The sequence below is a fragment of the Taeniopygia guttata genome, chromosome 19 (genome assembly GCF_048771995.1).
Source record: "Taeniopygia guttata chromosome 19, bTaeGut7.mat, whole genome shotgun sequence".
Classification (NCBI taxonomy): domain Eukaryota; kingdom Metazoa; phylum Chordata; class Aves; order Passeriformes; family Estrildidae; genus Taeniopygia; species Taeniopygia guttata.
In genome coordinates, this window is record NC_133044.1 from 300,799 (window position 1) to 323,074 (window position 22,276).

A 22,276-nucleotide genomic window follows, 5' to 3' on the forward strand; every position below is an offset into this window, starting at 1 on the left:
ATAATGGGGGAGGTAAACACTCCCAAAGCGTTAATTCTCTCAGCATTGTGAGATCCAACATGCATCATCACTGTACGTCAGTGAGGGATAATGTGAGGAGGCACCACAGTCTAAAACACAACAGTGCAATCTGCTTCTGAAAGAGATTTCCATGTGGGAACAGACAATGTTTCAGCAGTTTCCCATAACAACACCACGGCCCAGCACAGCTCCTGGCTGCTGGAATCTGCCTTTGTCACAAACAGCTTTGCAATAAATGCTCATGGTGTGGATGAGCACAGCCCTATGGGTCGAGCACTCAGTAGTCATGGGAAGGGAAAAGGCAAGGGAAAATGGGAAAATCAATGTCACTGAACTACCACAAACCATGCAAACTCGCCCTGAGCAGCACAGGAGGCAGCTTTCCCTGACTTCCTGACTTCCCAGGGCAGGCTTGGTTTTGACCTGCACTCTGCATGCCCCAGTCATTTAGGCCTTAAGAATACTTAATTCCCCACTTAATTGCTTCAGTGCCAAATAGCTTTCCCTTATTGCACTTCCTTCACCCCAGAAGGAGGTTAAAGAAGGCAAAATGATCTCCTGGACCATCCTCTGGACACAGAACATAGGCTTCTGTTTGGGATCATACTGTGATCTCTGACTCTCTAACAAGAGCTGGGGAAGACATTGAGCAATCTTTGTCTCTATCTGCCTTCCATATGTTTATCCAGGCACTACTAGATCTGGGAAAATGATTATGCACAAATATTTCTTAGGTTTTTGTTTTAGTCTTGACCATTTTCTCACTCCTTTTACATGGGGTTTTCACTTCTGTGACTTTATTCTACCAGCTCCATTTAATATCAAAATATTCACTGAAGCAGCAAATTATACATGATTATTGGAGATTACTCAGTGAGAGTGAAGTGATAAATGAATAATTAATTCTCATTATTAGCACTGTTGCCCTGTTGCCTGAGGCCGCTGTGAAGCCAGGACAGCATTGTTTAGGTACTGTACAAGCAAATAGGGACAGGCAGTCCTTGCTCCCAAAGAGCTCAGCCTGGAGAGGTGACACAGCTCAGGGGAAAGGGTAAAGAGAGCTGTGCTGGGCTGGGGCAGAATTCCAAGGCCCGGTGGGTTCTGCGCTGAAGAAATGCCCAGAGGTTCCCTCATTTCTTTGTGTGTTGGGCTGGAAGGATGCTAAGCTCCTCTGCTGAGCTCATCCCCTCACTCACAACCTCCAAGGACAGCTCTTAACGTCCTCTCACTAACCAACACCACTGATTTTTCTGTGGTCATGTTATTTCCTTGGACTGTTTTGCTCTTTGGCTTAGAGGGTTTTTGAGCCTCAGCTCTACCTTCTAAGTCAGGAAGGTGAAACACAGGTGCTGAAGCTGCTCAGGAGAAGGCAGGAGGGAGCAAAAACCCCACGGGGGGAGAGTTTCCTTCCTTCTGCCAGGGCTGCCGTTTGCAGAAGGTGATCGGTATGATGTATAACTGTGGAAATCCCCCAAAGCACACACAAGTAAAACAGGGAACAGGCTGTAAAATATGTTAGAGCTGGAAAATGAATGATCTCTGTCAACTATTTAAAAGCAATCCAGTAATGTGAACAATCAGAAGTGAAGAAAAATCAATACACTTTTCATGGCACTGAAATGGAAAATAAGTGGGATTTTACTCTGGTAAAATCCATGCAAACAAAACCCAACAAATTAATTCTGCTTGTCAATGAATATGGTCATGTCTTCAGCAGCAGCGCCACCTCCCAGAGTGCTCTCTCCAGCCCCAGCACTGTGCTAGAGATGTAGCAGAAATCCCCACTGGAGTCAGTGGTATATGACAGAGAATTATGAACCATTGTGTGTTATTCCCAACACATTCAATTTGTTTAACAAATAATTCCTCTGGGAAGGCTTCAAGGAAAGCAAACAGACAACAGAGCAGAGCAGATACAGCCCAGTCCCTACTTCTGCAGGCAAAATTCAGACAGAGCACCAGAGTAAAGCAAGGCATCACAGTCCCTGTCAGGCAATTGGAGGCATGATTAGAGTGTCCCAAAGTGGCCATTTCTACACTCCAAATTGCAGCCAGCTTCTGACTCCAGGTAACAGAGGGGAGGTGGCTTTGCTGGTACAGGAAGAAGCTGCTGTAGCAGCTTAGGAGGGGTGGGGCCCCTTCCCAGAAAGAGCTTGGTGGAAATTGGAAGGGGAAAGGTGTACTGTGGGGAGGGATCCAAGGGAGAAGGATCAGTGGTGGAGTGCGGTCCTGCAGAGCTTCACAGAGCCACACAATTTCTCTTGCAGGTCTCAGTGCCAGGCATGCACAGAGACAGATCTATTTGTTTTCCTTTCCAAACTTTCCTCTCCTACTGGACACAAGAAATAGAGCCAGAAACAGCATGGAAATTAAAGACCATGGCACTGGCTGTAGAAGAACTGCCAGATGTGCAGCCAGGTTCTGAGCCTTGGCCAGACCTGTGTTTGGCACTACTGAAGTTCACAGCTATTCAGTGACCTTCCTCTGCATCCCAGCAGCAAAGTCATGGCTGACTCCACCTAACATGGGACTTGAGGTAACACAGAGGAACTTCTAGCAAGCCTAACTCATTTCTTCTCACTGGGACAAAAATTCTTTAAACTTGTTGCATTTGGCAAAGTTGTAAAGGAAACATAAGTAGCACTAAGCACACAAACATGCCTTTTGCAGCTGAGTTTCTCCCAACAGCAGCTGCTCCATCCCTGAGCAGAAGCTACTGTGAGACAAGAATTTGAGGTCTCCTGCGGCGCCTCCAACATTGCAGAGAAAGAAAGGTTTTTCCCGTTTAGTCAAGCGTGTCAGCTGTAAGCTCCTACAAGCGCAGTTATTTATTTTTAGGTTACCTCCAGAGCCGATGTTCCCAGGCTCGGCTTTGAGCGCTGCCGCCGCTCGGCGGTCCCGAGCGGGGCTGGCACATCCCGAGCGGGGCTCCGGGGCTGGCGCATCCCGAGGCTCCGGGGCTGGCACATCCCGAGGCTCCGGGGCTCCCCTCGGCATCGCTCCCGCTGCCCAGCGAGCTTGGACCAGCTGGGAGAGCCCTTCGTGCTGCCGCAGAGCTGCGCCCGGCGCTGTGCGCTCCCCGGAGCGGCTGCACGGGGGATCCGCGCAGGGAGGAGGCGCTCCGGGCTTGGCCGGGGACACAGGGGACACAGGGGACACAGGGCACCCAGCTCAGCCCAGCCGCCCAGCACTCCCTGCTCGGAAAGGAGACGGTGCTGGCCGGCTCTCAGCGTCAAGGACTGCCTCTCTATCCTGAGCGTTTGGGCTCCGACAATTCCCGTCAGAGCCCAGCTCACCTGTGGGGCTCAGACATTTTAAATGTGTTCCCTGCTAGTCACCTGGTAAATTAACCCTCGGCAGAACGGGACCTCGCTGAGAGAGAGCACTTCTGCTCCCAGGTGTTACCAGACACCGCCCTGTCTGTAAAGCCAAGCAGATGATGACACTTCATTCCTGTATTTCCAGTGCCACCTTCTGTACAGAAGGGGAAACCTCTGGCTTCAGCAGCTCCGAGGAATGAAACTGGAAAATTCTTCCCCCACCCACGTGGAAAAATTCAGTCACTATTGAAATTAAACACTGAAGGATTTACATTTTCAGTAGCTTAACAGCACACTGAGTTGTGTGCTAGAGACACCCACAGGTGCCAAAACCTTCTAATTTTACAAAGAAAGTACATCAACCTCACTTTGTCATAAATTTGTGCTGTTTCTGGGATGGGATGTAATGGGTGAGAGAAATAAACATCCACTATTATAAAAAAAAAGTAAAGCATAAGTCCGGCTATAAATATCAAAACCTCATGTCACATAAATTCCTGGGGCCACGATTAAAGTATATGATCAGCAATAGTTGTTTTTCTTTTCTTTGTCATCTTGAGCCTTTCACAGAGTAGCCTGAGACTACTGTGGGGCTGCAGTGTCCTGGCTGTGCCATGGAACACACACCTCATCCTTGGAGACTGCACTGCATCCAACCACACAGACAGAGGACTGTGGGAAACCTCCAGCTTTTTTATATTGCGTCAAGAGTTTGCAGGCATTTTAAAAACCCCAAAAACTAAGTTGGATTTTCTTGTCCCTAATTTCAAATATTAAGAACAAACCTGATTTTTATCAGTTGGTGCCTTGCTTGGCTGAGCTGCACAGAGCCATTGTCAAAGCTGGATCCAGAGCATCAGCTTTGCAGAGCCACATCCCTGGAAGTGTTCAAGGCCAGACTGGATAAGGCTTTGAGCACCTGAGCCTAGTGGATCTCCCTGCCCTTATCAGGGGCTGAGTAGGTGATCTTTAAACCCCCCGCCTAACCCAAAGCATTCTGTGATTTCATTCGTCCTTCTGCTTTCCTACAGTACCTAGAAAATTACTTGATTACTTGATTAATTACATTCAGGAGGTTTTCCATTAAGCCCTATTCAGCATGATTATCTGGTACCTCCAGACTTTCATTAAAGAGACAGACAAGGTCTTATCTTTTTTCCTAATAGCTTCCCCATGCTGCCCTGCCAGATCTGATAAGCTCTCAAGATGATTTGGAACAGCCTTAGAACATCCAACTGCCAGAACCAGCCAGGGATGCTGCTCTGAAGGCTTTGGAAAGCTGGAACTGAGTGAATGAAAGACTATGCAAACTCCTCTGAAACCTGGATTTAGGTACTTGTTTCCACAACACTCTGTTTAAACTATAAAAGTGAGTGAAGCAATTCTGTCTGAGCAGCCTGTTTCGAGTTTGTTTTCCAGTTGTCTGCAGTATTTGAGTCTCCCACCAAACTTAAGAGTTTCTGTGGGAAACTTTCCAAATTCTGGCTGGAATACTCAGCCATTAATTCCCAACTTGCCCATCTGCCATGTCTAGAAAACATTTAAATCCTTTAAAACATATGTCTAAACTGCTTATTTATCTCTCAACATTGTCTCACACTATTGAATTTTAAAGGTTAACTTTTTAAACCTCTCAAAGGTTGACCCTGCTCTGAACTTGAGGAGCTGTCAGTAAGTTTGTGCCATGTAACAACTGCCTGTGGTACCAGACAGGCTGCGTGCCCCCTGACCACACACCAAGCTGCTCAGATTCTCCCACAGCACCCTTTTCCCCAACCCCTGTTAAAATATTAAAAAAAAAAAAATTAAAATGGATTTGGAAGGAGGCTGAGGATCTGGAGAGAGAAAGCGCAAATTCCTTGTTAGCTTACCCAGACTGTCCAGAGGCGACACCGGAGCCTGATGCGCTGAGGGGAGCTCGGCAGGCGCAGAATTGCTGCCACATGGGCTGGCTGCTGGCAGGAGCCGCTTTATGCGGAGCTTTATGGGACACTAATTTCAGTTCAGACAGAACAGTTCTCTTGTTAAATGGCTGAGTGTTTGCAGAGTCGCTGGCTCCTCCTCCAGTGCTCCAGTCTCAGAGCTGGGAGCACCAGCAGAGATTCCCCATTTACACGTCCCTGTGCTCCAGTATTCCTCTGCTTCCAGTGCCGGAGTGTTTGACTTCACCGGAGCTCCCCCAGGCTCCCACTGCCACGGCTCAGCCCAGTTCCATGCCCTCGTCTGGTTTTCAAAGGAAAGTTCCCAAAAAGCTCCTCCAAAGCTATCACTACCTGGCCACACACACAGAGAACGTATATGGACACAAAATATGTTATTTATTGTGAATTTTGCAAAGACACATTTAAGCAACAAAATATACATTTGTGAACCTTTAGTTTTATACATAACAATCTGCTACCATAGCAATAAATTAAATATACATTATTTACAACAGACATAGGTCACCAGAAACTACAAAGCACTGCCTCTCTACATCAAAAATAAACTTTGTCAGATACATTTCTTCAAGATTTATTTTGACTCTATAAACTCTCCTCACATTCTCTGCTATAAATCCAGCGTTTCCCTTTGCAGGACGTACGCAGTGCTACATTCACTGACGGCGATGAAAGCATGCTGGGGCTGGGGGCAGAGGCTGGAGCAGCAGCGGAGCAGCGAGAGTGCAGGTGGGACCTGCAGAGGTGCCGGGCTCTGCCCGGGCTTTGGGGCGGCACCGGCACCGAGCACCGGCACAAGATCCCAGCCCCGGCACAGCCCCGTGTGGCACGAACATCTCTAGGCCCCTTACCTGCTCTTCTTGAAGACCCTCGAAACTCTGGAAAGGAACCGAGTTTGTGCTTAGGATCCCCTGCTTCCCTCAGAAAAAAGCACTTCTGCGTTGTGCTTTGGCTCTGTGGGGTTTCAAGAAGATGCAGGTACGTGCCAAGTGCTTTCCTGAAGGGAAGCCGAGCCAGAGCAGCCGCTCTGCCAGCCCGGGGCAGCTGCACAGCAGCCCCCCATGGAGGGGAAAGGGTCCCGGCCCTCTCCCGGAGCCAGCAGCACCAGATGTGCGGTGGCACCAGATGTGCGGCGGCACCAGATGTGCAGCGGCACCTGAGCTGAGCCGAGGGGCTGCACACGAGCAGCCAGGGACCCAAACCCCAGCAGAGGGGAGCACACCCAGCCACAGAGACCCCTCCACACAGCGGGGGCTTCCCCATCACCCCCCTAAGGCGTTTCTGAGCCCACTCTGCTCCCTCTGCAATGTCACTTCTGAGGAGGGCAGAAGTTGTGTGCATGGAAACAGTGGAATCAGAAAGGAAAATGCACTGCCCAGGAATTCTAGTGTCAGTTAAGGATCCTTTCCTCTCTCTCTCTCTCTATATATATATATATTTTATACATATATATATATCCCTTTTATATATGTATAGATGTGTAAGTGTCACTTATAAGCACAAAACATTTTGCAAAATATATACAGGAACATCTCCATGCACTGCTGGAAGTGCAGGAGTGCCCGGGGTGTACCACAAGCACTGCTCAGCCCCAGAAGCGCCCCGGGACAATCCAGCAGCTGGGCTGGTCCGGGTGTACAGCGGGTTTCGGCTTTGGCGAGGAGTGCTGCTGGAAATGTCCCACCCGAGCCCCTGGCAGACCTTGTGCCAGACCCCGGCCCCACCGCGGGCTGGCAGGAGAGACAAGTCCAGAGCACGGCAACTCTCCCTGAGGCTTCACCCTGCTCTCTTAGTCCCATTTGAATAATTCCCAAATCAATCTAGGTCACAAAGGAGACACAGTTTCAAGAGAAAAAAAAAAAAAAAATAAAAGGCAACAAAACAACCAAAATGGCAAACCAGCTGACAGTAGCCACTGCATCATCTGCTGAAAGATCTCACGGAGATCAACACCCACAGGAATGACGACATCTACAGAACCGAGTGACTTCTCAGAGGAAAAAGCAAACCCAGAGCAGACTCTGGGAAAAAGTCATTGTCAGTGTTTCACCGTGCAGCCTCAGGAAATCAGACCAAAGCTTCTAAGAGGAGAATTGGGGGTGGGTTTGAAAGTGCTACTGAAGCATCATCAGACAAGTGCTGAACAGCAAAGTGTGTGATCCTGAGACACCTACAGCTACAGGCTGGGCTGAGCATACTGCATGCTCCTCTTCCAAAGGAAACTCAAGGCTTAAACTCTATTGAAATGCAACTGGCTGGGAGCAGGAGGGAGCATCCCCATGGGAGTTATTGATATTTACTAGTCCTACACAGCAATTAGGGCCGGTGAAACTGTTCCCTGCCTTTTCACAACTGTTCTCCTTCTTTAACCTGGGTCCCCTTGCATCATAGCTACAGCCTTCCCGCATGGATTAATTCCAGCACCCGTGAGAACCGGATCGTAAGGCTCTGGGAGAGCACCTCCCCTGCAGGACGAGGGTGAGCAGAGCGCGGTCTGCTTGCCATGGCTCGTCTCCGGCCCAGGGAGATGACAGGGAGGAGGGCAGGTGGTGGTTGAATTCTATAAGCTCTTGCCCCAGAGAGAGGGGAGCAGGAGCAGCCCCAGCCCCAGCGGCTGCCCAGGGCTGCTCCAGGAGCACAGTTCTGCCCCGCTCCTGGAACAGGCTGTCAGGTACTTTGTGCCTCTTGGAGCACCCACTAGGGGAAGGTGACTTTGGCACTCAAAGTCCTCTTTTCAGTAGGAATCACATATTTGAAGAACTGTGTTCACTTGAGACTGAGAACCTGATTCCATGAGGGTGTCCAAAGGTCACAGGCTGGGGGACAGGGGGGAATATCTCTGCAGCATCACGGCCTGTCTTCCACAAAATGGGTAAGGGAAATCTATGAGCAATATGAAATTTACAGACAGGCTTCAGAAAACTTCACATGAAAGAGCAAAAGGATTTCTTGGCATGTTGAGAGAGGTATTTTCTGGGAAAGGGCATTATGGGAGAGTTACCTTGCAGAATCTATAATCCTTTCAGAATAACAAGAGCTTGCTCAAAAGCAGCAGAGCAAACCCTGTAAGGGCTGGAGCAGCCTAATGCCTCACAAATCACCAGAGTTTTATGCATTTGCTTGCCTGGCGATCCAAGCCATAGGGCAAAGCAGAGCCCACCAGGTAAATCCCCTCTGGTTCCTGTTCTAGTACTTAGAAAAGCTAAAGCTGTAATACAGCACAGCTTTAGCTTTGGGTCACCTTTCCCAGGCCTGTGCTCAGGCAGGGACAAAGCAGGGAGAATGAACCTGCCAAAGAGGATGAGCTGGCTGCTGTCTCCAGCTCCCTTCCCTGGGCCAAGTCACTTACCTGCTTCTTGTGCAAGAAACTGAGTACATTTGGAGCGAGGGCTGCCTCTGCCCCAAGAGTTTTGGGGTGTAGGTAGGAGCTTGGGGATGGCTGGAGAGACACTGCAGATCCCACTCCAGGGAGAGCTGGCCAGGACCCCCCCCAGGGAGGTTTTGCCCCATTGTCCCCAGAGAAGAGCAACAGCAAATGATGGTGGAGGGTGGACTGCCCCAGAGCCACTAACACCTAACTTTGGCCTGACCCCCACCCTTCAAAAAACAAATATAAACCCCTGTTTCCCCACTGATAACTGCAAATAAAGCATGGAGGGACCTAAACTACATGGAGGTCTCTCCTGCTGCCCCTCTGGCCAAAAGGAGCTGCCAGGCAACCCAGGGACGGGGGGAATGGATGGTGCCCAGCAGCTGCAGCACACGTGGGTAACCCAGCTGTGAAGGAGCGGATCGTGACACCAGCAGAGCACCAGGAGGGGACCTGGCCCTGAACATGAGTGTGCAGCACAGGCAGGGACACGGCCCCTCCTGCACGCAGAGCGGGGGCGCAGGGCGGTGCTGGACAGGGGGACAGGGTGAGAAGGTGGCTGGTCCCTGTCAGGACAGAACTGCAGCAAGGTGAGAGCTCTTTTCTGGTGTAGCGGGCGAGGGCACCTCGCTGCCCATGGCCAGGGCGTGCGTGGCCCCATGGGGTGTTGAAGATTTTTCCCTTTGTTGAAACACCCTGTGCAAAGAAGAAAAAGATAAAAGTCAGGAGTGTGGAAGGAGAATAGTCCCACCCCTGAGGTGCTGGCTACGAAGCACCTGTCCCAGGGAGGGAGCTGAAGCCACAGCAGTGTCCTTTCCCAAAACGCCTGGCCACCCATCATTCCTAGGTTGTGGGAGAAGGAAACCCAATGACTGGGTGAAAATCCAAGCTTTTTGAGACCCACGCTTTCAGAAATGTAACTTTCTTTCATTTCAAGTTCTATGGACTCTTTTGCTCAGTTTGGATCTTCCTAATGACACCCTTAATTTTGTGGAACAGAAGGAACCCAGGTAAATCCCACTGAGCTCCCTTTACCTCTGCCCATGAAATCCATCTCGAGTATCTTTGGTTTCCCCTTGGATTTTTGGAATGGGTAAGGACCTGCAATGCCTTTCCACCCCAGTGCCCAGAGCACAGCACAGCAAACCTGGAGATGGGCACCAGTGTTTGACAAAGGTTAACTGGGGAAAATGCAACCTGCTGGGCTGGGGCGCCCGAGCCTGGGAGCAGTGCAGGAGCATGGTGCTCCAGGAAGGAACAGCAGCACTGCTGGGTGCAGATCTGTCACAACCCCTGCGCTTCCCCTCACTCACCTACAGCAGTATTTAAGGTGTTCTAAGGTACAGAGTGGATTCCATTAGCAATACCAAGCAGAGCGAGCAGCCCCAAACAGCCTTTTTGCACTAAACAAAACATACCAACACTCACCTGTGACAAGGTCATGACTTCCTCCTGCTAGTGGCTCTATGTGAAAGAACAGAACATGGGGTGGGTTGCAAACAAAGGGGCAAGAAATCTCAAAATCCCTTCCCTTTTCTCCCTCATGGGCCCCAGAGCAGCCCCCAGAGCCACCCCCATGCCAGGCAGGGAGGACACGGCTGCACAGCATCCCACCAGTGAGAGCCCTGGCACCTACCATGCTGGAGCTGCCATGGCTGAGCTTGTCAAAGCGAAACTTCAGGTTGGACCTCGGAGAATTTCTGTTCTTTAGATCTGCTGGAGGGAGAGGACAAATAAAGAACAAAAATAATAAACTGTGAACAAAAATATTTGCTGTAGTACTGGCTGCACTCGCCCAGCTAGGCACTTTAATAGGCTGTCAGGAGTGCTACCAATATTTAGTCTGCCTTGGCTGAATGTTTGGCAAAAGCTGTACATTAAGTGTTTGCAATGGAACAAATTGAGGCTTAATTACATTTCACAGTCTTTCTCCTGAAAATGCCACTGAAAAGGCTACAAGGAATGACTGATCCATATAATGTATGGGTGGATTTTCATGTTCTTGGCAGGAAAAATACAAAATAAACACTTCAAGCATTAAAAAGGGCCGGTTTAAGGGTTCAGAAAATCACTAATGAAGTAAGGAGGAGGACCTGTGTGGTGCCAAGACACAAAAAGTCTGCTTGCACTCCATGGTCCCCTCTTGCCTGCAACCCTCCCAGTTACAGAGCTGTTTGGGTCTATTTGTGCTTCCCAGCTGTTTCAAAAGCAGCTCCTCAGCTGACTGTGTGTCTGCACGTGGATGCTGGTGCCTGTGGCAGGCTCCCTGAGGCACAAGGAACCAGAGCCATGGGGATTTGTGGGCGACAGGTGACTGTGGCCGTCCCCTGTCTCCCTGCACCGTCAGCACAGGATGGGCCAGAGCTTCTCCTGCCTCTTTGGCCCTCTCGAGCTGCACCTCACTGTGCAAATCCTCCCACTGAAATGGATGGAGGTGGTGAGCGGCTGGCAGGAGAGGAATGGAGCCAGGACCAGGGGAAGCTGATTGTTGATGAAGTAATTGTGAGTCATGGCTCAGCCTCTGGAGACAGAGTTTCCAGGACTACTGCACATGCCTGTCAGGGGAGACAGAGGGAACAAAGCCACGAGCGAGAGCCACCTCTGCACTCTAATTGGGAAAGGAAACAAATTCCCCATGGATGTACAGAACTACAGCACATGGGGCCACCTCTCCACAACAGCCCTGTCAGGATGGGGCTGCCCCACACCCTGTGGGTGCCCCAACAAGGCTGGGAGGGGACTCCTCCATCCCAGAGCCGCCGACCCCATTCCAACCCACACCACAGGAACCATGGGGCTTTGGGGAGCTCCAGAGGCGAAAGGCAGAGCTGGTGCCTCCTGCCAGTCTGCCTGTCACCCACCTGTGGGGCTCCTGCTCATGATGACAGGGGTGGCCGTGGCCCCCACGCCGGGGCTCTCGCTGCCGGGCGAAGCGCTGTAGACAAACACGTCCTGCTTGAAGGGTGACGCGGTGGAGGGCTGGCTTCCCTGCTCACAGAGACAGGACATGGCTTTTCCTGCGCTCAGGTCTTCCCCCACACCCTGCCAATGCCCCACTGCACCCGTGCCCACGGCAGCTACTGGCCTGGGCAGAGCGAGCAGTGCCCAGGGCATTCCAAGGCTCACTAGGGTGCCACAGAATCACAGAATGGTTCGGGTTCTTGGTTTGGAAGGGGCCTGAAAGACCATCTAACCAGACCCTCCCTGCCTGGGCAGCGACACCTTCCACTAGACCAGGTTGCTCCCAGCCTTAGACACCTCCAGGGATGGGGCAGCCACACAGCCCGATGTCCCACTGGGCACACCAACCCTCCTCCTCCCCACCAGAGATGGGTTAAGCCTCTCCACCAGGCACACCAACCCTCCTCCTCCCCACCAGAGATGGGTTAAGCCTCTCCACATCAGCAGTGAGGAGGCACCTGGGGGCTGGCAGGCACTTCTCCCCATCAGACCCCAGAGGTCTGGAGGCAGCAGGGAGCCGAGGGGAGAGGGGAATGTGAGCGGGGAGGGTTTGGTACCTACCACGCTGTCGTAGTCCTCCAGGGTCTCGCTCTCCCCCGCCGTGCTGCTGAAGCTGCTGGTGCTGGAGGAGGAACGGGAGATGTTCGACCGCCCGTTCTCTTTCAGCTTGATAAAAGGCCTAGAGAGAGGCGGAACGGAAGGAAGGGCGCGGGGCTGTCACCAGGGAAGCGTGTCCCTTGGACTGTGACGGGGGACAGACCCTCCTGCACACCCCGGAGCAAAATGCTGCCGTAGGAATGAACCTCTCGGGGTGCTTCAGCACACAACCACTTCCAAAGGCGGGGCAGAGGGCACTGGGTGGGTGCCCAGCAGGAAACCCTAGGTCGAGCTGGCTTCGCCTTGGCAGGGAGGAACAGGCACAGCAGCCTTGTACATCCTGGGGATTCGGGAACCTCGGTCAAACGCTGCTCTCTGCTCTTCTTTGTAAAGACCACAAAACAGCTGTGCTCAAGAATCACCAGAATCTTTTCTCCCTTAATATCAAACTTATTTACAGTAAAATTTAGATATGGTTTTGTTTGACAAATTCTTTGATGTCTGCTGAGCTGTGGTGGAAGGAGGATAGGCTCATCCTGGCTCACCTGTCTTTGTTGGGGCATATTTCAGGGGAGCTGGGATTGGATGAGGTTTCAGATTTCATCTCTTGGGAAGAATGTCCCAGATCTGGTGTCTTCTGGGCTCCAGAAACACTGTCACTGAGGGCACAAAGAGACAGGTTGCACAAGTTATACGAGAGACTTAAAAAGGGTGGTCAAATTGTCCTACCTAACACCAACAATAAACTGTGAGAGTGGCAGGTGCTCTATAGGTACCACCCAAACTTACCACCTTGTCCTGCTCTCTGCCTGGCTCTCCGATGTCGTGTGCAGGCGAGGGAACAGCCCTGACCGGCGCTTGATGGGGCTCCTGGACTGGTTCTTGGCAGCAACAGCTGGGACAGGGGGCTGAAAGCAGCAAACAACCTGAGTTAGAGCAGAGCTCTCTCCTAGGACTTCAGACACTAAACATCCTGCGAGGAACTGCGCTGCCTGTGCATCTAAAAACCACATAATGCTAGAACTTCTTCTCTATCTCCTTTTACTTTGGGGCCAAAACCCCAGGAAGCTAATCTTTGGTTCTTCCACAAAATGAGCCCAACTTGAACAAGGCATCCACATTCACAGCCTGCTCAAGTCTCTCCCTCGCGCTGACCCTCACTGCCCATGCAGGGGACTGCCAAGCTGCATCAGTGGAATGCAGTGACCTGCCGGGCTGTGGAGGAGTGGGAAGGGGAAGGGACGGAGGGACGGAGGGATGGAGGGACAGAGGGACATGTGGACATCTCACCGAGAAGGTGGTCTTGGTCACCTCGCCACTGTTGTGTGCAATGCCCCCGCTGAGGCTGCCTGGGATGCCACTGCCATGGTGCTTCTTCTGGCTGCCCACCATCGTCTCCATGGAGTGGCTGCGCACCCGGATGGCTCTCTGTGCCAGGGGGGAAAGGACAGCAGGTCATCGCCACCCAGAGGGGTGCTGTCCCCAGAACTCCTCCCCAGCCTCGGGTTACCCCAGGCACAAGGGAGAGTCCATGCCTCCCTGAGAGCAAGCACACCCCAACAACAGCACGAGGGGTGACAGCAGCCCTGGCAGGTGCAGCCGAGCATGGGCTGCCCTTGGGGAGCCCCACAGCCACCACAGGATCAGATTCTGCCCCCATTGCTCTGTGAAATCAAAGACTCCATCTCTGGGACCAGGAGATGCAGACACAAGCCCCAAGCGCTGCCTCCTGCCTGGCCAACCTCCCAGAGTCCTCGGCAGGAATGGGGACCACAGCCAAGCCATAAGCTGTGTTTGTGTGCACAGCCTCCACAATTCTGCCTAGACTCAGAGGACAGATCTTCTCCTGCCTTTCTTGCACCTCTCCTGCACCTCTCCCAAAACATCCCCTGAGCTGGAGGCTTCATAGCCACATAAAAGTGCTTCTGTTCTTCAGCAATCTACTGCTTGAGAATACATTTAGCCTGAACTGCTGCTGTGGCTTCTGGTTTGGTCTATCCACCTCTGGAAGGAACTGAAGGTGAGCTGTGCAGCACTGGCCCCATGGCAGCCACAGGCTCTCCCTGATCCCGTTGATCTTCATTTCTCTGTGGCAAGCAGCCCCCTTCTCTCACTCTTCACATCAGCAACCTTCTCCATTCTCATCTCAGTTATTCCCTCAGCCATGGCTCCTCCAGCCCCTGAATGCCAGCCCAGGCTAAAGAGTAAATGAGCCATGGCAGGCCAAACTCCTGAGGGTGCCAGCTGCACCTGTAACATGCAGGCTGTTTGCTGCTGGCTCTGGGGTCATGGAACCACAGGTGGACCTGTACCAGGGTCACAGGAAGCTGCAGCCCTGAGCTCTCACTGAGCCTGCAGCGCTGAAGACCACAGCCCCAACAGCCCCCGCCCATCCAATAATGAACATCAAGCAAGAGTCCATCAGACTGAATTTATTTGGGTCAGCAGCATTCATATACAATTTGATGTTGTTCTTAGGTGAAAGTGATCATTGGCTTTGCTGCAAAGCAGCGGCCACAGGCACTCACACTCTGCAGGCTTCTGTCCAGGGATATGGAGCTCTGTGGGTTCCCCAACACCCCAGCCCTGAGGAGTGGTTCCTTTCCCCGCAGAAAAGGCAGAGGCACTTCTCACTCAGAGCAGAACTGGGTTCTGCTCACCTCTGAGAACTGATCCCCCATCGCCTGGCCAAGGGGATGGTGTGTGGGCTGGGTCGTAGGTGCAAGGCAGACGGCAAAAAGATACGACGGGGACCAGGTCCGAGCCCCTGCAGCCCTCCTTTACCGTGTGTCCTCCCCCGTCACTCCGAGAGCGCGAGGTGCAGGATGTAAGCCAGCAGGCAGCCCAGCAGCACGGGCCCGAGGCGCCCAGCACGGACCACGGGGCTCACCTCCCACCCCAGCACTGCCTGTAATGCCAAGAGAGCATGGGCTGTCTCCTCACTCACACAAAGTGTGCCAGAACATCACTGCTTCGCCTCAGCGTGGAGACCTGGAGGTGAGCGCTGCGACGCACACCTGACTGTACAGCAGTGCCATTCCTACACGCTCACACTAAGCAGGACACACCTGAGCCTCTGCAGCGGGGTCTGCGGAGCTGTGCGCCCTCCTCCCCAGCCCCATCCTCCAGGTACAGGATGAGGTGGCTCATTCACCAGTCTCACTTCTCTGTGCTACAGAAATATCCATGCCTGAGGTAACGGCAGGAGCTGTCCCCGCAGTCACAGTCAGGATAGCCCCTGCCCAGACCCTCTCCGTGCTACAGGACAGCTGCAGCACACACCTGGCAATGGCTCCTGCCCTCAGACTCAGGTGCTGCTGCTCCCTCTCAAGGGCTGTCCCTGCAGCCCAGCCAGTCGCTGTCCCTGCTGCCAGTGGCTCCTCAGTTTCCCCCACAGCACTTTACCCATTCCTTTTCCTCCAGGCAACATTACCTGCTTTCCCTCCTACTCACCTGGTCTCCCTGGCACACTCAGCACCACTTCCCCACTCCACACCCAGCACCATTCTTTCTATCTTTGTTTTAAGCACAACGACCACCACCCCCACCCGCCTGCTGCAGCAGCTGCCCCAGGCGTCCCTCCTGATCCCCGTCCCACAGCAGAGGCAGCCAGCAGCCAGAACACGAGCAGGACATGTCCTGCCACAGCAGAGCCCCGCTGCAGGCACACTCTGTGGCAGGGCACTGGGCTTGAACTGAGACCCCTCTGGGGACAAAAAATGCTGCAGCACACTGGTAGAGGTGCTCAGGAGCTTTGGAGAAGTCACTCCAGTGGGGACACTCACCAACAATGCAACTATGCCAGCTTTTGCTTGCTTCCACTGGGAGGCTGAGCAGGCAGTGGTGGCAGCAGCCCCCACCTCCTCTTGCCACCCTACCCTTGGGGGACATCTCTTGTCCCCTAACACGCACTCTGCCAACCCCAGGTGCTCTGGGTTTAGCTCTGCTGTTGGCAAGGGCAGGGCTTTACCTTGAAAGACTCCAGAAAGCCTCCATGGCCCCCATTCTCCAGCTTGTCCTCCTCAGGCCCCAGCCCCAGCATGGTCTGCGTGTGCCCGTGGAGCTCGTCGTGAAGGTTGTCCAGCAAGGCGGCCCGAGTCCGGTCCTGCGGCAGAGACAGAGGCTCAGCCACGGCCCCAGGCAGGAGTGTGGTACTGACCCACGGCACTGACGCACGGCACCGACCCACGGCACCGACCCACGGCACCGACCCTCGGCACCGACCCACGGCACTGACCCACGGCACCAGCTCTGCTCCCCGGGGACAGCGCCCGCCCCACCCTCACCACCTCTCGTCCCGGCGAGCTCTGACCCGGCTCAGCAGGGACATTTGAGGAGGGCTGGGACAGCTCCCCCGAGCCGCTCCAGGCAGGGACACGCGGGCAGCCTCACCTCCAGCTTCGCAAACTTGTCGGACTTGCAGCAGGCGTTCTCAGCGTTGATGAGCTTGGTCAGCAGGAACTCCCGGAACTCGGGGCTCTGCGGGGAGACAACCAAGGTAGAAAACACCCACCATTTTAGGATTCTGTATCTCTGGTACCCCAGCTGTACCAACCCAAAACCCAAGCTCGCAGCACCTGGCAGTCCCTCCAGATGTGGAAGCATTGGTGGAAAACCCCAGATGGGTTTGAGGTGCTCACCTGCACCGACACAGCACCTCAGAGCTGCTGCTGCCACCTTGCTCAAGTAATGCCATGCAGTGGTGCATGGCCACTCACCCCCATGGCCACTCATAAACACTAGGGGCCTCAATAGAAACCAAAATTAATGCAGGTCAATTCCAGAAGTTCTGTTTTCCCCAAGCCGGTGTGCTTGGAAACATCTTGGACATGCACATCTACTTTTTTTACAGCTTGGAACATGCTTTCCTCTCAGCCCCTACCTTCTGGAACACTGGAGGGCTTGGCAGGGGTGGGCCAAAGGAGGGAACATCTTCCCGGGCTGTGACTGACACCTGAGGAGACAAGAGACATGTTATTCCCATGGGTTTATGCCCCCTACACCCAGGTGATATGTCAGACTGTTCCAAGGCACATTCAAATGCTGAGGATCATCAAAACTCTTTAACAAATGAGCTGTTTTACAAACATGTATCTTATGAACTGATGTCTGTATACACACACATTATGTAACAGTGCATACATAACACACCTGTGTGCACACACATATGTGTGCTCAGCAAGTCCCCACCAGGCCTTACATTGACTGCATCACTGAGCCAGGGCCTCACCACCCTCACAGGGAAGAATTTCCTCCTAATCTCTAATCTAACCCTACCTTTGCAAGTGGGAAGCCACTTCCCCTTGTCCCATCACTCCGTGCCTTTGTCAAAAGATGCTGAAGCGAACCTGGGTAGGGGCACACCGGGACTGCCCTCACCTTGTACGCCGTGTTTTCCGCCTCGGGGTTCTCCACCTGCACCACAATGTAGGCGTGCAGGAAGTTGGAGGCAATCATGTCTGGGACGAATGGCGTGTTCTTCTCTTGGAAGATAATTGCCACAATGTCATTGCCAATGTGCCTCTTCCTCTGGAGCTAAACCGAAAGGGAGAATGCTGGGTCAGTAAAACCCGGCAGCTCTGCTCCTGCAGCAGCAAGTGCCAGTCCCGCCCTGGGGAACCAAGCAGCTGCTTCCCACGGTGCCAGGGCCTGGCAGTGCCCACAGCACTGGGCAGGGCAGTGCCAGTGCATCCCCACTCTGACCCTTCTGTGCGAGCAAACACATCTCTCTTACTTGTTGTGTGTCTCCTTCGGTAAAAGGCAGCTTTGTAGAGACATGAAACATTATCTCCCTGTCCCTGAACACCGTGTACACAGACTCCACTCCCGTCTGCCCATGGCTGACATCCAGGCCTCCTCGAAAACTGGAGATCAAGGGAAAGGCGGAGAGAAACGAAGAGATGTTAATTGAGAGCTTCACAGAGAGCACCAGCGGCTGTCAGGGGACAGGCTGATGGAACAGCCCAGCTCATTTATCTTTATCTAGCAGGGAGCAAGTGGGAAAGAACAAACCATGCGTCATGTGTTGTAACCAGCCATCGCTGTCACCAGCCTGAAACACAGGGTGCACATAAAGCAGGGCTGATCCGGTAGGGCTGACCACAGCCATGGGCACGAGCTGTGGCCTCACCATCCCTCACCAGCAGTGGGGTCTCTGCCCGGACTGTGGTCGCTGCAGGGACGGCCCCGGAGGCACCCGTGGCTGAGCCACGACACCGGGCACAGCACATTTCCACAGACTGCCTTCCCTCCATGGCTGAATATAGCCAGATTTTATCACAACCTCAAAGCTGCGGGAAAAGAAATTTTTCTCTCTTGGCAGCTCCCATTTTTTTTAACTCCCCCAGCTTTGAAAAGCAAGCCAAAACTATATTTGCTTCTGCTCCGCACATCCCGCTCATGAGCGAGATGACTTCTGTTCTCACACGTAGATATTTTTGCATATGACATGGTCCCTTGTTAATGTATTTGTAAAATCATCCTTTTTATTTAACTTACCCTTTGAAATCCTGAAGAGTTATGGTGTCTCCCAGAAAACTTAAGAAGTTCTTGAAGGCAGTGCTCTCTTCATTATTGCCAAACAGCTCCTCCTCTTGGGTCTACAAAACACAGAGTGCATCTGTTGACAGCTCAAATTTCCCTGCCTGCCCAATCCCCTGCCGCATCCAGCTCCATCCATGGGGTGCCTGGGGTCTGACCAGCACCTTGTTCCATGGTGTCCTGCACAGCCACAGGCTGCTCCCCGCTGCTCCCCAGTGCCACATTCACCACCCGCCACCAGCACCATCCATGGGCTGTCAGGACAGCCCAGGGCAAAGCTGCTGAGAGCTTCTTCTGAGCCCCAGCAACGACTTCAGGATAATATCCAGGAAATACCAAACCAGAAGCGAGTCCTCTGTTGAAAAATCCCTAATCACCTCCTGCTTGCTGTATTTCAAAACAATGAGACCCTAATTACGGCCTTGCATGAGTCACTCCATCCAACCCAAAATGCAATATGTAAAGTGTCTGTCAGAGTAATTCTCAGTGAGTTCTGACTCCCCATCCAGAGTCCCCCTGCTAATGACAGCATCTACAGCAAGCGCCTCTCTTCAGAGCCCACAGTCCCCCCAGACAAACTGTCTAAACATATATCTGATTAAAATACCATGCCTGCTAAAATCCGTTTTCACATCCGCTTTTCTCTACAGCAGCTTGTGGGCTGATTTCCATACTGAGACTTTTCAGTCATATAATTTTTAATGAGTGGGGAAAACATCCAAGCAATGAGAAACACAGTCAGTGAGGACATCCAGTGACATGAGGCGCTGCACATGGCAGAATTAAGGTCAGAGTTGAGCCTGTGCTCTTGAAACGTGGATCTCTGGTGCACAGGGACATACTCCATGAAAGCAACGTGGGGACAACTCACCTGCCTGAACTTCTGGTAGATCACACCAAACTTGAATGTGTTGTTGACCTCATGCTCATCATAAGACACTATCATCTGGGATGCCTGCAGGAAAGCAAAATGCCAGTTGTTTCATCTGGTGGTTCAAAATGTGATGGCCAAAAGATCCATGGTGAGGGATGAGGAGATCCCACCAGAGCTACAGCAGGGTACAACACTGGCTGGGAAGCATCAGGGGAGTGGAAGGGGCAAAGAAGCCAAATTTCCACATAATTAGGCTAAAAGTTTTCAACAGCGGTCCTGGGTGTGGTTCTCAGTGTCCTTGCAGAATACATTACCAACTTGGGCAAGGTACCTCACCTTGGGATACAGAACCGGGTTAAACTTCAGCCCAGAGGCGTCGTCACAGAAGGCCTGTGGGCAAGGGGAAAGAGCAGTCAGTGCCAGGTCCTTGGCCAAAACTTCAGCCATGAATGTCTTACAAAGAAGCCAAATACAGCCTCCAGGAGCAGGAGCTCCCTCCTTCACACCCTCTCACTGGGATGCCCCATGGCCTGGCTGGCCCCAGCTGAGGATGCAGCGAGCCCAGTCCCAGGTCCCTCTGTGTCAAATGAGGTCCATTTTCTCTCCTTGCCTGGGTCAGCAGGAAAACAGCAGCAGGGCCAGCACCACCTGAGCACCCCTTGACCTGAGAGCACAGCCCGACACTGTCCAGTGCTGCCCAGCACGTCCCAGCTCAGCCTGATGTGCACTGGCACAGGCTTTCTGCACGTGTTCCAGCCAAGCCAGGCAATATTCACCTTTGCAATCTGGGGGATACTCGGGAGTTTGCTGAATCCTGCCAATGGAATCCTCTCATGCAATGTCTTGACTTTGGACCTAGCAAAGAAACAACAAGCAGACAGATGTCAGAGAGTGTCTACAGCAAAGCAACACCCAACTGTTGGGAAACACAGTTGTGCTGCATTTGTTGGGCCTGGTTAGTGAGCAAAGGCTCAATTTGTCTTCTCATCTCTTAAAATATTCATAGTTCGAGGGAAATGACACAATGGTTCAGACATGCTGGGTCCTGTCAGCTTATGGAGGGATGGTGAGAGAAGTGACTGGTGTTATCCCAGGGAGGATTAGTCCCACAGAGGCTTACATTCAGTTCCAGCGGGTTTAGCAACAGATCAAAGTCTCACGTTCATTATCAGATTTAGTCAGTCCCAGCACAGAAACACAGGGATGCTGCCACTGCCTCCCATCCCACCCAGACCCCCACCACACGCTGCCAGTTAAGCTCAAGCACTTGCTGTAGGAACAGAACCGGGGACTCCCAAAGAGAGAATATTTTGTTAAACAAAGCTTTTTTTTTTCCATACCTGAGTATAACCCTTAAATATTCTGTGCCATCTGTCTCCTCACATTTAACAGAAAGGATCAGATTTCCAAGGCTGCTGGCTGTACAGTAGAAATTTAAATGATCCTAAAAATAGAAATCAGCACATTAGCAGCCGGGAAGGAACTCTCTGATGGCAAGGACACTGCCTGGACGCTCACCTGCTGCCCCAACACCCTCCCATCACTCAGACACTTGCACGCCCTTGCCAGGACCAGGGCTGTGAGCAAGAGGGCAGGGGCTGCCACGCAGGCCCCCCGTCTGGCTGAGGTCCCCAGGGACAGGAGGCTCAGAGCCAACATCCCCACTGGTGTCACAGGAGACCTGTGGCTGTGGGGCAAAGGACACATGTGTGGCCGTCACCACCATGCTGGGAACCCACCAGTGCCTCCATTCCCTGCAAAGAGGGAAATTGTAAGACTTGCCCATTTTGCTCTCAGCTGGAGAGTTTTCTTAGTCAAAGGTGTGCAACTTTGAGCCCCGTGGGATGGAGGAACCCACCTTCCCCAGGAAATGCTTGCGGTAGGCTCTGGCCTCTCCCTTGCACTCCAGCTTGTAGCCGTAGGTGCTGGGGCTGAGGTTTTCCTCCTCCTCCTCGCAGATGCTGCTGTCAGATGAGGTGGGCGTGCCAAGGTTTTCTGGGTCTTCTATCCAGTATCCCCCAAACTGGGGCAGGATGATCAGCGGGTATGGGCTACCCTTCTCCAGGACCTGCAGAGACATGTGCCACGAGGGGTCAGGCAGGACGGGGGTGTGGATGTGGGGTGCAGAGCTCATTGCTCCCAGTTTTGCCCCGCTACTGCAGCAGACCCCAGCCCTGGCACCAGGAGGGACAAGTCTACCCCTCTCTGAAACCTCTTCTGTCACAGAAGAGGGCACATGCTACTGAGGAAAAGCCAAAAACCACAGAGGTATGGGAGGGGGGAACATGCTTTATGTAGCTCCTCTGAGAAACTGAATCTCCACCAATTTCTCTGCCGTCAGCAATTTTGGAAAGGCATTCACCAGAAGGTGTTCAGGACACCCACCTCATCGATGCTGGGGTATGGGATGTAGTCTTCCTGGAAAAAGGAACCAAAACATCATCTATGACCATCTGCTCCCCACCAGCTGTCCCTTAAAACCCCAGCCCTGCCCACCCAACCCAGGGAGTGCCTCCAGCACCTGCTGATCCCTCGCAGGAAGGCATCAATGCAGGCTAAGTCCTGCCTAAAGGGAGTTCCTGTACTGGAGCAATTTCCCAGTGCAGTGTTCCCTGCAAACCCCAGCCCTTTTGCACAGCTGGAAGTTGAAATG

At 52.7% G+C, this 22,276-nt stretch overlaps 1 protein-coding gene and 2 long non-coding RNA genes across 24 annotated transcripts in view; 1 reads left to right on the forward strand and 2 right to left on the reverse strand.

Moving 5' to 3' along the window:
• The window catches only part of LOC115497794 (uncharacterized), a 148,980-nt gene extending 146,101 nt beyond the window's left edge, over window positions 1–2,879 (forward strand). The window contains exon 9 of the long non-coding RNA XR_012051479.1: window positions 2,289–2,879. This is a non-coding gene — a long non-coding RNA (uncharacterized lncRNA). The remainder of the gene's footprint in view (window positions 1–2,288) is intronic.
• Window positions 2,880–5,640: 2,761 nt separating this feature from the next.
• Window positions 5,641–22,276, reverse strand: part of RAP1GAP2 (RAP1 GTPase activating protein 2) — a 52,937-nt gene continuing 36,301 nt past the window's right edge. For 10 of the 22 annotated variants that reach the window (XM_072916797.1, XM_041720105.2, XM_041720117.2 and 7 more), the window contains 20 exons: window positions 22,009–22,041; window positions 21,482–21,691; window positions 20,964–21,067; window positions 20,400–20,478; window positions 19,960–20,013; window positions 19,621–19,704; window positions 18,708–18,808; window positions 17,944–18,073; window positions 17,589–17,744; window positions 17,092–17,163; window positions 16,602–16,688; window positions 16,180–16,314; window positions 13,500–13,637; window positions 12,999–13,117; window positions 12,755–12,868; window positions 12,174–12,291; window positions 11,513–11,639; window positions 10,288–10,367; window positions 10,080–10,115; window positions 5,641–9,347 (listed from right to left, as the gene is read on the reverse strand). In XM_072916797.1, coding sequence (XP_072772898.1) covers window positions 10,107–10,115; window positions 10,288–10,367; window positions 11,513–11,639; window positions 12,174–12,291; window positions 12,755–12,868; window positions 12,999–13,117; window positions 13,500–13,637; window positions 16,180–16,314; window positions 16,602–16,688; window positions 17,092–17,163; window positions 17,589–17,744; window positions 17,944–18,073; window positions 18,708–18,808; window positions 19,621–19,704; window positions 19,960–20,013; window positions 20,400–20,478; window positions 20,964–21,067; window positions 21,482–21,691; window positions 22,009–22,041 — 1,950 coding nt within the window. In that variant the 3' untranslated portion in view covers window positions 5,641–9,347; window positions 10,080–10,106. The remainder of the gene's footprint in view (window positions 9,348–10,079; window positions 10,116–10,287; window positions 10,368–11,512; window positions 11,640–12,173; window positions 12,292–12,754; window positions 12,869–12,998; window positions 13,118–13,499; window positions 13,638–16,179; window positions 16,315–16,601; window positions 16,689–17,091; window positions 17,164–17,588; window positions 17,745–17,943; window positions 18,074–18,707; window positions 18,809–19,620; window positions 19,705–19,959; window positions 20,014–20,399; window positions 20,479–20,963; window positions 21,068–21,481; window positions 21,692–22,008; window positions 22,042–22,276) is intronic. The other 12 variants (XM_041720106.2, XM_041720112.2, XM_041720113.2 and 9 more) reach the window with 3 other exon arrangements.
• LOC121470927 (uncharacterized) lies at window positions 14,627–16,173 on the reverse strand. The gene is made up of 2 exons (XR_005982249.2): window positions 15,278–16,173; window positions 14,627–15,117 (listed from the first exon to the last, which is right to left on the reverse strand). It is a non-coding gene; the product is annotated as an uncharacterized lncRNA (long non-coding RNA).